Source organism: Coenobita brevimanus, chromosome 65 (assembly GCF_032717465.1).
Source record: "Coenobita brevimanus isolate Jiangsu-jjx chromosome 65, ASM3271746v2, whole genome shotgun sequence".
Taxonomy (NCBI): domain Eukaryota; kingdom Metazoa; phylum Arthropoda; class Malacostraca; order Decapoda; family Coenobitidae; genus Coenobita; species Coenobita brevimanus.
The window spans coordinates 53,369,777-53,384,451 of NC_137018.1; the positions used below are offsets into that span (position 1 = coordinate 53,369,777).

Consider the following 14,675-nt stretch of genomic DNA (forward strand, 5'->3'; position numbering starts at 1 on the left):
ACCGAGAACGAGATGGAGAGATTATGTAAGTATATGTAAGGGAGAGAGGTGGTGAGTGTCGGGATATCTATCTATCTATCTATCTGTCTGTCTGTCTGTCTCTATCTCTCTCTCTCTGTCTGTCTATCTATCTATCTGTCTGTCTATATCTCTATCCATCTATCTATTTATCTATCTATCTATCTGTCTGTCTATATCTCTATCCATCTATCTATCTATCTATCTACCTACCTACCTATCTATCTATCAATCTGTATAATGTGGAAATTTTTGTTATATAAAAGCAAGATAAATGAGTTCACACAAAATGCAGAATCAATGTTCATCAGGTAAATAAAAAAATAAATAAATAAAATTCATCAACAGGTAAAACTCATCAGCAGGTGAAACTCATCAACAGGTAAAACTCATCAACAGGTAAAACTCATCAACAGGTAAAACTCATCAACAGGTAAAACTCATCAACAGGTAAAACTCATCAGCAGGTAAAACTCATCAACAGGTAAAACTCATCAGCAGGTAAAACTCATCAGCAGGTAAAACTCATCAACAGGTAAAACTCATCAGCAGGTAAAATACAGGTAAAACTCATCAGCAGGTAAAATACAGGTAAAACTCATCAACAGGTAAAGCTCATCAGCAGGTAAAAACGTAAAATATTCGCAGTGTCCAAAGTCAAGGCTGTTACACAAGTACTTATCACTGGCAGCCTCTACCATCAAGGCCATCACGCGTATATTGCCCTTTGGTATACTGCCCTTTTCGTATACTGCCCTTTGGTATACTGCCCTTTGGTATGCTGCCCTTTGGTATACTGCCCTTTGGTATACTGCCCTTTGGTATACTGCCCTTTGGTATACTGCCCTTTGGTATGCTGCCCTTTGGTATACTGCCCTTTTCGTATACTGCCCTTTGGTATACTGCCCTTTGGTATACTGCTCAAATCGTGTAAGAATAAAAATGGATAAATATATGTTCGATAAAGAAAAATAATTGTTGAGAAAGAAATAATGAAAAACCAAAATGTAAAATAAAAGAAATGTCCACTAATTAAAATATGTGAAAAAACGTCCCCTATTTTTTTTCAGAAGATGAAGAGAAGAAAAAAAATTAAATAAAAAAAAAAATCCGTACGCCAGGTTACAGGTGTCTTCCGTTCATTAAAAAATAAAAAAAATAAAAAAGATAATGAAATAATGACATAAACTAAATAAAAAAAAAGCTTATTAGATCTGGAATACTTAAATTGGGGAAAAATCACGAAATAGTACATAGATAAAAATTTAAAGGAAAATTGGTTATCAAATGTGAAATAAGTATAAATTCTCTCCTACAGGAAATGCTTTTAACATTCGCTGTCAGAATTACGATCCAGTTACGCAAGAACTTATCACCCCGCTCTACCGTCACGCCTGTGCCACACTCTGTTATCTCTCCTATCGCTGCCGTGTCCCCCTTATCGCTGCATGTCCATTCCACTTGTTATTTGAAGCCTACTGACACCTTCCACCCCTCCTACCGCCGGGGTTTGGGGTTGGGGAGAGGTGTGGGGGTGAAAAAGGGAAGGAGAAATTAAGTGGGGGAGAAGGATGGTGAAGCAGGTGTGTGGAGAGGAAGGAAGGAGTGAAGGAAGTTGTTGGGGTTTGATGGGGTTGAGGAAGAGTGGGGTTGGGATGGAGGGGTGAATAGATGGGGAACGTGAGAGAATAGGTAGCAAAAATGAAATTAAATGGGATGATGGTGAAGGCATGGGGAGTGTTAATGGAAGGGGAGGAATGTGTGGGTGTAGGAGAGGTTAGGTAGGAGAGATGGGTGGGATGGGGAGAGACGAGGGTAGTGGGAGTGGGATGGGAGGAGAAGGGGCTGGGAGATGGGATGTGAGTGTAGGTTAGTGAAGTGGGTTCGGTTGGGTAGGGAGGATGGTGGGATGGTGTTTTGATGTTAATGGATGGGGAGAATAGACGAGGTGGGGAGGAATATATGCTTCATTTGGGTAGGTGGGGAGAGTAGGTGGGAGTGGGAGGGGAGGGGATGGGTGGGAAGGTATGTGAATGAGTGTGGGTGGGGATGTGAGAAATTATTTGGGTGTGGGTGGGTGGAGATGGGAAAGGCAAGAGGATGTGTGGGTGTGGCGAGGGGACGGGGTGGGGGAGAGGAATGGGTGGGGTGGGAATATTGAGAGTGGGTGGGGCTGAGAGGGTGTTTGATGACGTGTGGGTGTGATTTTTAAAAGGGTGGGGGGAGAGGGGTAGAGAGGGTGGGAAAGCATAATAGGTGGGCGTTTTAGAAGTAGGAAGGAACTGGGTATATGTGGAAAAATCTCTCTCTCTCTCTCTCTCTCTCTCAACCTTTAATTCACTTTTACCCCACCTCCCTGCCTTCACAAATTTCTTTCTTTTTCTTTTTTTCTTTCTTTTTTGGGAGGGTGAAATGCTGAGAATTTTACAGGAAGGGCAGGTGAGAAAAAATCATCGGTAAAAATAGTCTTGAAAATTCTGAGGGACTGACTACAGAGTTTTTTTTTTATTTTTTTTTTTTTTTTATTTTTTGCTATTTTTCACCTCACTTTACAAGGACAAATCTTTCTCCCACACTTTCGTTTTTCTTCAGACTTATATTTCATCTTAAAAATTCTCTCTCTCTCTCTCTCTCTCTCTCTCTCTCTCTCTCTCTCTCTCTCTCACACACACACACACACACACACACACACACACACACACACACACAATAAAGGCAAACAACATGCAACTCACATAAACCCTCACGAAGAAAACTACAAACACACGCCATGGATTTTGGGGTTATGGCCATTTCCTTATTTTATTACGAATATTTTCCTCGCACGGTTTGGCCATTACGGTGGGTGTGTATTGTTTTGTCTTGTGTTTTATTTATATGCACTCTACGGTCCTGGAGAGGGGCGCCTTCACGTGGTGGCGCCTTGATAAACGGGCGGCTACGCTGACTGGTTATAAAGACGTCCCTCACCTGCGTCTCTATACCCCTAAAGGAGGCTGGTGGACTGCAGCAGAGGGGTAATTTCAGCCTGCAGTCCACTGGGTTCACGTACTGATGAACCTGAGGCTACTACTACTATTACCACTACTGAGAGAGAGAGAGAGAGAGAGAGAGAGAGAGAGAGAGAGAGAGAGAGAGAGAGAGAGAGAGAGTTGAAGAAGAGAACCCGAAATTTCATCCTTCTGACTTAGGCATAAAATTGAATGTCAGCCTCCTTAATATTTTTTCTTTAGCGATTTATTTTACATATTCCTTCATCACTAATCACCACAAATCTCTCTCCTCATCTCACCAGCCTCTCAGAATCATTACTAAGCATCTCATCACCAAAATCACTCCATCACATCACCACTACAGTAATTGCTCATCATCATCATCACCCATCTCATCACTGTTCTCATCGTCATTCCCGTCATCACCATCAGATCCCCACACCTCATGACCACGCATCTCATCACCAAGGCCTCCCATGTCATCACCCACCCCACCCCTACGTCGACGTCATCACTTAGGTCATCATTTCGCCATCACTGGGTCCACGTGAATGTTTATAAATAGAGAGAGAGGTGGCCCTGGTGTTGGGTGGTGATTCTCTCTCTCTCTCTCTTTCTCTCTCTCTCTCTCTCTCAAATTAAGAAAGGAGCAAAGGAAGTATTTAGAAGAGGTCAGTGTGTTGCATAATTATTGTTGTTGTTGTTGTTGGTGTTGTTGTTGTTGATTCTGGTTGTATTTTTTTTTATTTTTCTTGTTCTGGTTATGCTGTTTCCTTTGTTTTTTGTTTTTGTGATTTGCGATTTACCTCTGGCTATTGTTTTGGGTGGAGTTGTATTTATTATTATTATTGTTGTTGTCATTATTATCATCATTATTATTATTATTGTAGTTTTCATCATCATCATTATTATCATTATCATAATCATAATCATCATCATCATCATACCCCATACATAACCAAAACAAATAAAATAAACACCATTTTCTTTAATAACAAAAATAAAGAAAATAAAAGAAAAAAGTTAGCATTAGGAGGAAAGACAACGATCACTTAAGTACACCTGCGAAAAAGGGCGAGACATTTTGACCCTTAAGGCAGGACTGGATAAGGGTGATTTTAGGTGGCAGTCTGGGGAGTCGGGGAGAAGGGTGGAGAGAGGGAGGGAGGAAGAAGGGAGGGGGTGGAGGGAGGAAGGAAAGGGAGGGACAGGAAATGGAAAAGAGAGAGAGAGAGAGAGAGAGAGAGAGAGAGAGAGAGAGAGAGAGAGAGAGAGAGAGAGAGAGTTCATTAACAGAAAACGGAGTGAGAGAGCTTACAAATGTGCCCTGTCTTTGTTTACCACTGCCACCCACACCCACCCACACCTACACCCACAGAGAGAGAGAGAGAGAGAGAGAGAGAGAGAGAGAGAGGATGTGGAGGAGGGAGGGGTCGTGAGAAACAGGGGGTGGGATGAACTAAGAACCAGTCACCTCAGCACGTAAAAGCAGTATGGATCAGTCCCCCTTTACATCCTGTTTTTTTCGCGTTTTCTTCATCCATCTCCTACTTATCTATATACCCATCTGTATGTATGTATGTATGTGTGCTTGTTTTTTCTATCTATTTGTCTTTGTATCTATCTTTTATATTAATCTGTTTATCTATCTATCCTTCTCAGTAAGCACACATCCTGTTTTCTAATACACAGCGTCCCTTCTCAGTTTACGTACACCCACATCAACACCCACATCCCCTCCACACACACACACCCACATCCTCATCCACACCCACTTTCACTCTCACTTACTTTTATCCACACTGTCATCCGGTCATCCACATAGTAACTCCCTCACACACACACACACACACACACACACACACACACACACACACACACACATCCTCCCCTCCACACAGACCCACATCCATCCACATCCTCACCCCCCACACACATCCCCCCCTCCACACACACACACACACACACACACACACACACACACAGCAAACCAAGCCCTTCCCTGTTGTGTCAGATGGCTATGTTATTATTAAACCTAGGAAACCCCAGCTGGCTCCCCCCCCCCTCTAACCTCTAACTTGTGCCATCTGTCTTGCTATTATTAGAGGCAGGAAACACCACCTGAGAAATATTGCCCAGAGAAATACAGAGCTGAGAAATACTGTTTGAGGAATATCAGGTCAAGAAATAATGATGTAAATAAACCGCTGAGAAATTTTGTTAAGGAATATTCAGTCGGGGAGAGAAAGAAAACGGAGAAGGAATACTAGTGAGGAATATTACTCTTGAGAAATATTGACGAGGAATATTAGGTGGGTAAATAACGTAAATATATACAGTTTGGAAATATTAGCTGAGATTGTGAGGAAAATAAATAATAATAATAATAATAGAGTAAATAACGAATACTACTCAAATTACTACATTGACTATCATTACTACTACTACTGCCACTACTACTGCTACTAACACCATTACTGATACTACTACTATTACTGCTACTAAATAAGTACATTAGAAATAAATAAAGATAATAAATAGTTAGATAATAATAATAATAATAATAATAATAATAATAATAATAATAAATACACAACTGAGGAATACACTTGAAGGAATATTAAGTTACACCTTATTTTGAAGCCCTGTGAATTCCCTCAAGTGGCAGAAGGGCGAGAATATTCACTCATATTCACGGCAGAACGTAAACAAGAGCAAGGGACAAAGGTTGGAGCCCCCCCCCTCTCTCTCTCTCTCTCTCTCTCTCTCTCTCTCTCTCTCTTTCTCTCTCTCTCTCTCTCTCTCTCTCTCTCTCTCTCTTTCTCTCTCTCTCTTCCTTCTGTCGCAAAAGCCGCTTCTTAAAAAAAAAAATACAATCGTCTGGAGAGACTGATAGTGACCTTTGGTGTTACGATTCCAAATTCAGTCAGTCAGTCAGTCAGTCAGTCAGTCAGTCAGTCAGTCAGTCAGTCAGTCAGTCAGTCAGTAGGTCAGTCAGTCAGTCAGTAGGTCAGTCAGTCAGTCAGGGAGAAGTTACCGAAATTAAAAAAAATTGTCCTGAAAGCAAGATGAAAAGGAAAAAATAGTCTTATGTACCAAAAATAACAGGGAAAAAATGTCGATAGAAGAAAAAAAATTGTCTTGATAGCTAGGAGGAAAAAAAAAAACATCTGATACCAAGAATAAAAAAAAAAAAAAAAACTGCTAGAGAGAAAAATGAAAAAAAAATGTCCTGATAGCAATAATAAAAAATAGGTTTGTATATCAAGAAATAAATATATATATATAAAGAAAAGGAAAGGCATCAAAGTGAAGCAGATTATTTTTAGATTATTTGTAGATTATCTTTCACCTCCTTGGTACTTTCTTAAACCCCCAACTCACCTCCTTCTGCCTTCCTCTGCACCGGGCCAGGTAAAGTTAGTGCACCTTAGCGTCTCATAAACCACGTATTATTACCCTAACAGCTCGCTTCGTGGCCTTGCAAAGTAACACATATTAACTACGGCACATACGCTCACATTCTTGCTCACAGGCTTAGGTTAACACATTCTCAGGCGACCTAACACAACTTAACACACTCTAGAGGCCCCTATGGCTCCCTCAGATATAAAACTAATGGCTTAACACTCTCAGTTGCTCTAAAACTTAACACATATCAACTACGTCCCTTAAACTCACATTTTTTTACCACAGGCTCGACTTAACACACTCTCAGGCTAACTCAGATAGATGTCAAATGGATGGGTGAATTAACACACTCAGAGATCTAACACCCCGCCTTATGATAGGGTAAAGTTACATTTTAAGTTGAATAAAGTGTTCATTGTTTTCTAGAGCTTACCTTAACGTATCCTTAGATGATGATGATGATGATGATGATGATGATGATAAAGTTGGTGGTGGTGATGAAAACTGACGATGATGATGATGATGACAAAAGTGACGATGACGATGATGATGATGATGATGACAGTGACGTTGATGATAATTATAACAGTGATGATGGTGATGATGATGATGATGATGATGATGCGTAATGTCGCGTAGGGGAAATAAAGCCAAAACACACTACCTCTACAATTGGTAAATAGAGGACTTTTTCAACCACCCTCAGCTCACCTGCCCTCTCAGACAAATTAACCAACCTGTACTATATTAAGGCGCTAATTAACCTGCCTACGCGCCTAATTAACCTCACTACGGACGGTACTTTACGCATTATCCTTGGGGCTGGGGGGGCGGGGGGGTCCGTAAGTGCGTCAGGGCTAACTACGCGTATTTAACCTCTTCAGTGCGAGGAGGAAAGAAACTGTCATCAGGCTGAATGGGTTGAAGCGCCTCAAACACCCCCCACCCACCCCCGCCCATGCTCCACCCAGTCCCGCCCACTGCTTATAAGATCCCACCCACCGCTCAAAATTACGCTCACCAGTCATAAAATCCCACCCATCGCTCATAAAATCCGCCCAGCCCACCTCTCATAAAATTCCCGCCCACTCCTCAAAAAATCACGCCCACCAGTAATAAAATCACGCCCACCTCACCCACTTCCGCCCACATTCAGCTCAATTCCGCGCACCCCTCAGCTAATTCCGCCCACCCCGCATTCCCGCCCACTCCTCCCCGGCCACGCCCACGCCTCCTATAGCCCAGGTAACATCGTCTTGAGACCCGGAGACTGGGATCCGAGAATAGCCTGGCAGAAGGTTAAGACGGGGAAGTACAGGAGGGAGGTGACAAGGGGAAATACTTCTTGCTCTATCTCTAATTCTCTCTCTCTCTCTCTCTCTCTCTCTCTCTCTAATTATATGGTATATTAAAAAAGTCGACGAAACACTGAGGGAAAACTAGAGAGGACTGAGAATTTTGTAATGAGAGAGAGAGAGAGAGAGAGAGAGAGAGAGAGAGAGAGAGAGAGAAACACGGAAGGCTACCGAGATAAACACACACACTGGTAACACAAGTGACGTTAAATTAAAGTGAGAAATAGCTCCCTCTCTCCCATCTCTCTCTCTCTCTCTCTCCCTCTCAGTCCTTTGCATAAGTAGGTTGTGACTTATATAATTTAGGCAAGGCCACCTTAATGCTTCTCTCTCTCTCTCTCTCTCTCTCTCTCTCTCTCTCTCTCGATTTCATTTCTACTTTTATCAGCTCTCTCTTACCAGTATTAGTCCATCTCTCTCTCTCTCTCTCTCTCTCTCTCTCTCTCTCTCTCTCTCTCTCTAAAATATTGAGAGGCTCACCCATGTTTATTTACCGTGCAAGATATAAACAAACAAACTGAGACGCCAGGGTACAGCAGATTTGGACTCCGCCTGAGAGAGAGAGAGAGAGAGAGAGAGAGAGAGAGAGAGAGAGAGAGAGAGAGAGAGAGAGAGAGAGAGAGAGAGAGAGGAGAAAGTATGGGGTGGGGAGGAAGTAGTTAAGAATGGGAGAGAGAGAACAGGTAAGGAAGGAAGGGCGGAATACAAAGCAGCTCAAAGGAGTTCAAATGAGTTCAAAGGAGTATAAATGAGTTCAAAGGAATTCAAAGGAGTATAAATGAGTTCAAAGGAGTATAAAGTAATTCAAAGGAGTACAGTGGAGTTCAAATGAGTTCAAATGAGTTCAAAGGAGTTCAAGTGAGGGTAAGCAGCGACAGACCTAATGACTTCCGAAATCGCTTGTTACAAAGAAGACTATGATTATGTTATCTGAATATGCTGGTGTTATATCAGGGTGGTAAAGCAGGAGGGGAGAGAGAGAGAGAGAGAGAGAGAGAGAGAGAGAGAGAGAGAGAGAGAGAGAGAGAGAGAGAGAGAGAGAGAGAGAGAGAGAAACTGACTTGAATAAAACATCAAACTAAGGAGGAGGAGGAGGCGGAGAGGAGGGAGGGAGCGACGGAGGAGGAGGAGGAGGAGGGAGGGAGGGAGCGACGGAGGAGGAGGAAGAGGTAAGGGAACTGAGAAAGGAAGATGGAGGGAGAGGGGAGGGGAGGGAAAGAGGGAGAGGAGGAGGAGGAGGAGGAGGAAGAGAGGAAGGAGGGAGGAGGAGGAGGAGGAGGAGGAAGAGAGGAAGAGAGGAAGGAGGGAGGAGGAGGAGGAGGGAAGGAGGGAAGGAAGTGACGAAGCTAGGAGGAGGAGGAGGTGGAAAGGCAAGAGGAAGGGATGTTAACCTCAGTGTGACGTCATACTTTCTTACATACGTCCTTCGATTTTCTTTAAGTAAATGAAAGGCGTCTGAAAGGGAGAGATGTTGAGAAAGGATATAATTCTCTCTCTCTCTCTCTCTCTCTCTCTCTCTCTCTCTCTCTCTCTCGTTCAAGTGGGTACCCTCCTCCCAGTTGTTTTGATCACGTGACACACACACACACACACACACACACACACACACACACACACACACACACACACATAAATACTGACTCACTGCCCAGTTCTCTTCACCTCCTCCACCCCTTCACCTTTCCCTCCCTCCCTTCCCCCTCCCCTCCCTTCTTTCTCTCCCTCCCCCTCTCTCTCTTCCTCCCACTCCCTCTCCTCCTCCTCCTTCCCTTGTACAGGTCACTTACCCTTCCCTCACCCACACATTTCTCTCTCTCTCTCTCTCTCTCTCTCTCTCTCTCTCTCAAATCCCCACGTAATCCCACTCCCACTCTCAACCACTTATATTAATCCTCTACAGTATCTCATTTCCTTATATTTTTCTAAGTAATCTGTCTCTATCTCTTTCCTTTTCTTGAAACTCCTTGTCCGTCTTTGATATTTTCTTTTTTCTTATTTTTTGCCTGCTAACTCTCTCTCTCTCTCTCTCTCTCTCTCTCTCTCTCTCTTTTTGCTTGCTTACTCACTTTCTTTAATCTTTGTTTTTTGTTTTTATGGCGCCTTGTGTTAGTGTTTTCTTGGCCACGTATAGCATGCCCAGTGAAGTGAGCCACACACTCATTCACAAATAATTCAAGCCCAAGGAATCACACACACACACACACGCACACACACACACACACACACACACACACACACACACACACACAGGAAAAACGACAAAAAGCAACAGAAAAATAGGAGAAAGGATAGAAAAAAGTAATTATTTAGGGCGGTGGGTACAAGTCCATTAATTTCCACAGATTACAAAAAAAAAAAAAAAGGAGGGGGACCAATTACACAGGATTTATTGTTTTGTAATACACTGGGATTTCAGTGTCACCTCATTAAATAAAAATACAATGAAAATAATGAACAAAATAGATATATAGGTAGGAAGATAGATAGATGGATAGACAGAGATATACTGTACATGGATAGATAGATAGATAGATAGATAGATAGATGGGGAAATAAATAATAGACTTGATTACGTTACCTGAGTTGCATCTGAGTAAGGTGTGGCTGAGTTGACATCCACCTTCTGGGATCCGAACATTACATTCTCTGCGCCTGTCCCGGTGGTGGTGGTGGTGGTAGGGCGGTGTTGTGGGGCCTGTGGCTGCTCAGGGGCGAAGGAGGAGGGTCTCTGGAGCAAGGGGGTCTCTGAAAGGGGTTGTCTGTAGAAAGGCGAGGGAGCGGGAGGAGTAGGAGACGCTGAAGAAGGCGACGAAGACGGGGCCATGGTCTCCTGCAGAGGGGTCCTTCTGAGAGGCGACAGCGAGGAAGGTGACGCAGAGGGTGACGCAGAAGGGGACGTAGAAGGCCTTTTGGGGGAACCAGGGAAGCCAAGAGCCACAGTAGCGCCACACATCATGACGTCAGCGGCCTTGGACTGGGGACTAACAAACTCAATATCGTTGGGCGCCATGGCAGCATCACAGCCGAGGTGGGATTAGATTAAAAGATGATGTTAGGGGATACAGAATTGGATTTCAAGACGTCCAGGAATATGGAGATTAATTACGAGATGTTCAGGGGCGATGGTGTTCAATTACAAGATGCTCTGGGATAATCTAAGGCTTAATGAAGATCTTGGAGTTCCTTAAAGGTGTTCTGAGGTGTTCTAATATATTTTTTTCTTCTCTATAAATGCCCTGGGGTGTATTTGTATCGAGTAGGTCTAGGTGTGGCTCGGTTTCTCTCTCTCTTTATCTATCTCTTTCTCTCACTCTTTCTATCTCTCTGTACCGAACCGAGATGTAGATGTGGTATGTCTCTCTCACTTTCTCTGTCTCTTCTTTCTGTTTCTCTGTAGATAGCCTCCTCCCACTCACTCACTTTAATCTCACTATCTCTTATCTCTCTGTCTCCCCGACCTTTCCTTGCTCACAGTTCTCCCTCTCTGCCTGCCTCGCGTCCCCAGCTGCTTATCTCTCAAGCAAGATGGCGCTACCTGCAACTAGAGAAAGAAAAAAGACAGGTAAAGCAATCTTGTCAATTATCAAAGTCCTTGGAAGAAGATTAGGTGAGGGCTATCAAGGAAAAATCTAGGTTATGAGGGAAAATGAAGGTTATCAAGGAATTTTCTAGGTAATCAAGATATGCTGTAGTTATGAATGGAAGTAGTGATGATTATATTTGTAAAGTTTGACCTAGAACTTACCATTTTCTGTTGGGGTGATGAATAAAGGGTTCAGGTGGAATATGTAAAGAGGATTCTGGGTTTATAAGGTATCTGTCTATCTTTCTATATGTCTGTCTACTTGTCTGTCTGTTTATCTATGTATGTCTTTGTGTGTGTGTGTGTGTGTGTGTGTGTGTGTGTGTGTGTGTGTGTGTGTGAGAGAGAGAGAGAGAGAGAGAGAGAGAGAGAGAGAGAGAGAGAGAGAGAGAGAGAGAGAGAGAGAGATTCTGCGACCCAAGGACAGGTAGCAGAGGCGGAAAGACACACAGACAGACACGATCAGATAAGATACTGAGAGAGAGAGAGAGAGAGAGAGAGAGAATCACACACACACACACACACACACACACACACACACACAGTTTAATTTTATACAACCGTGAAGTAGAATTTAGGTCGTAAGAGTGGGCCAGTTCCCTCAGATGAAAACATTCTCTAGTCTATCCTGCAAATCGATAAAAATCATTGATAAATAGCAAATAATAAGGTGTTAAGTGAAGCCTCGTTTATCCTGCAAATTAAAATCCTTGTTAAAATTCGTACTCGGTCTCCCTCTCCCAGTTTCGTCATATGAAAACAAACGGACTGTAGCTTATTTCACGAATTAATAAAATCCTTGATAAATAATAAAAAAAATAAATTGGTCTGGAAACTAATTTATCATGCAAATGGTTTACTGTCCATGATAAATACGTATCTGATTATCCTCTTCTTCAAATCCCTTGTTAAATACGTATCTGATTATCCTCTTCTTCAAATCCCTTGTTAAATACGTACCTGATTATCCTCTTATTTAAATCCCTTGTTAAGTACGTATCTGATTATCCTCTTATTTAAATCCCTTGTTAAATACGTATCTGATTATCCTCTTCTTCAAATCCCTTGTTAAATACGTATCTGATTATCCTCTTATTTAAATCCCTTGTTAAATACGTATCTCATTATCCTCTTCTTCAAATCCCTTGTTAAATACGTATCTGATTATCCCCTTATTTAAAATCCTCGCTAATACGGATCCAGCCTCCCTCTAGCAGGTGGTCGCTTCTACATCGCATCGTGTCACCGTGTGGGCCCGGAAACGCCCCTGCACGTCCGGGATGAGGAACCAGGAAATGCCGAAAACCCAGTGGATGGAAAGAGGAACGGAGTGGATGGGAAACTGTGGTGGAGGCCTTGTGGAGGTGTGGTGGTGCTGTGGTGGTGTGGAGGTTTTCGTAATCCTTGTTTTTTAGTGATTTAGTTTGCCAAATATGACACGGATACCGGTGGGGGTGAGTTACTGATGCAGAGTTGGTGATGGTAAAAGGACGCCTCTCTCTCTCTCTCTCTCTCTCTCTCTCTCTCTCTCTCTCTCTCTCTCTCTCTCTCTCTCTCGTAAACAGAGTCCTTCAATCACAAATCCTCCTTCATTCATTCATCACAGAATTGAATCCCCCTTTTTCATCACCTACCTATTGAAAAAAAAAAAGAAAATGAAAGCAGATTTCCCCAAAATACACTTCATTGAGCAAGACAAAAAAAGAAAAAGAAAAAAGAAAAAGAAAATGGCTCTAGTAATATTTCTTTCCATTCAGAAGTTTCTCTTTCTCTCTCTCTCTCTCTCTCTCTCTCTCTCTCTCTCTCTCTCTCTCGTGTGTTGACGTTCGTATTGATCCAGACCCCAATCCGGATTCATCTGCTCCCTCGTTTCGTATCACTGCATTCGTGACGTTTCTTTAATTCTTCGTTTTTTGTTATTATTATTATTATTATTATTATTATTATTTATTTATTTATTTTTTGCTCTGATTCCATGTTTTGTTCTTGATGACTTTTTTTTTTTTAACTCTATTTTGACTTCCACTCTCTCTCTCTCTCTCTCTCTCTCTCTCTCTCTCTCTCTCAGTACTGTGGTATTGACTGTGGTGTTAACTGGTCGAGGTGATATTGGATGGTGTTGGCAGCGGCGGTATTCCTGAGAGTGGTGCTAAATGAACGGGGTGGTGTTATCTGGTGTTAAGTGGGGTGGTGTTGACTGGGGTGGTGTTGACTGGGCTGGTGTTGACTGGGCTGGTGTGATAGGTATTTGCGCTATTCTGAGACTATGGTGTTTTTTCCTTGAGTCACCGTCTTCACCCGAACACCACCCTCATCTCTAGGAAGTACGCTCTCTCTCTCTCTCTCTCTCTCTCTCTCTCTCTCTCTCTCTCAGCCCTTTCAAGCATAATTAATAAAATATATGACGTTAAAATTATCAGTATTTTTAGTTATCAAAGGTAATTAATTCACAGGTGTTCCTCAAGGTAAAGTTTAATTGTTTGGTCCTTCAGTGTTTTATTTTATGATTCTCTCTCTCTCTCTCTCTCTCTCTCTCTCTCTCTCTCTCTCTCTCACGTAATTATTGATGTAAACAATAATTTGGTCCTCATTTTTGTCCGTGCATCTTGTATTATTAAAGATTACGGTACAACCACAAATACAGAAGTAAATTATGAGTGAATACAGAAGGCAAAATGTATGAGATTTGATTACACGAGGCTTATGCAATGGGATTAGCGTTATTTATCATACACGCAATACACCCTCCTTTCATGTAGGGAATTATTCATCGGTAAACAGGATATACATTTGGTCATATTTAACGTATATTGAAAAGTAGCATCATTCATCATCAGAGCAAAATGTAAGTGTAATTTGATTCACGGAAATGTTGATCTGCTGCTATGAATAACAAATCTACACGTGTTGATTAAATCTGAGGTTATGCATTGGGATTAGCGTCATTCATCACGATAGAATGTTTCATTTTTTTTTTTAACTATTAATTTCAACAGATGGACAGTCGTTTTGATCAATAGTGGAAGCTGTTTTTAATGACGTGACACACACACACACACACACACACACACACACACACACACTCTCTCTCTCTCTCTCTCAAATCACCAGCCTATTGTATCTTCGTCACTCTTCCATGGTTTTCTCACGAGCTTTGTCTAGTGTTGGTCTCTCTCTCTCTCTCTCTCTCTCTCTCTCTCTCTCTCTCTCTCTCTCTCTCTCTCTCACTCTCTCTTCTCCCCTCTTCTCTCTCACTCTCTCTGTTCTTCATTTATACTTTCTCTACAGTCACACCATCTCTCCACAATCACCTCC

The 14,675-nt window shown here is 42.3% G+C and overlaps 1 protein-coding gene across 1 annotated transcript in view; it reads right to left on the reverse strand.

The window, feature by feature from the left end:
* The window catches only part of LOC145405030 (uncharacterized), a 77,954-nt gene extending 67,167 nt beyond the window's left edge, over nt 1–10,787 (reverse strand). Inside the window, exon 1 of the mRNA XM_080276530.1 lies at nt 10,356–10,787. Coding sequence (XP_080132656.1) covers nt 10,356–10,787 — 432 coding nt within the window. The remainder of the gene's footprint in view (nt 1–10,355) is intronic.
* Between the last annotated feature and the right edge of the window lie 3,888 nt (nt 10,788–14,675).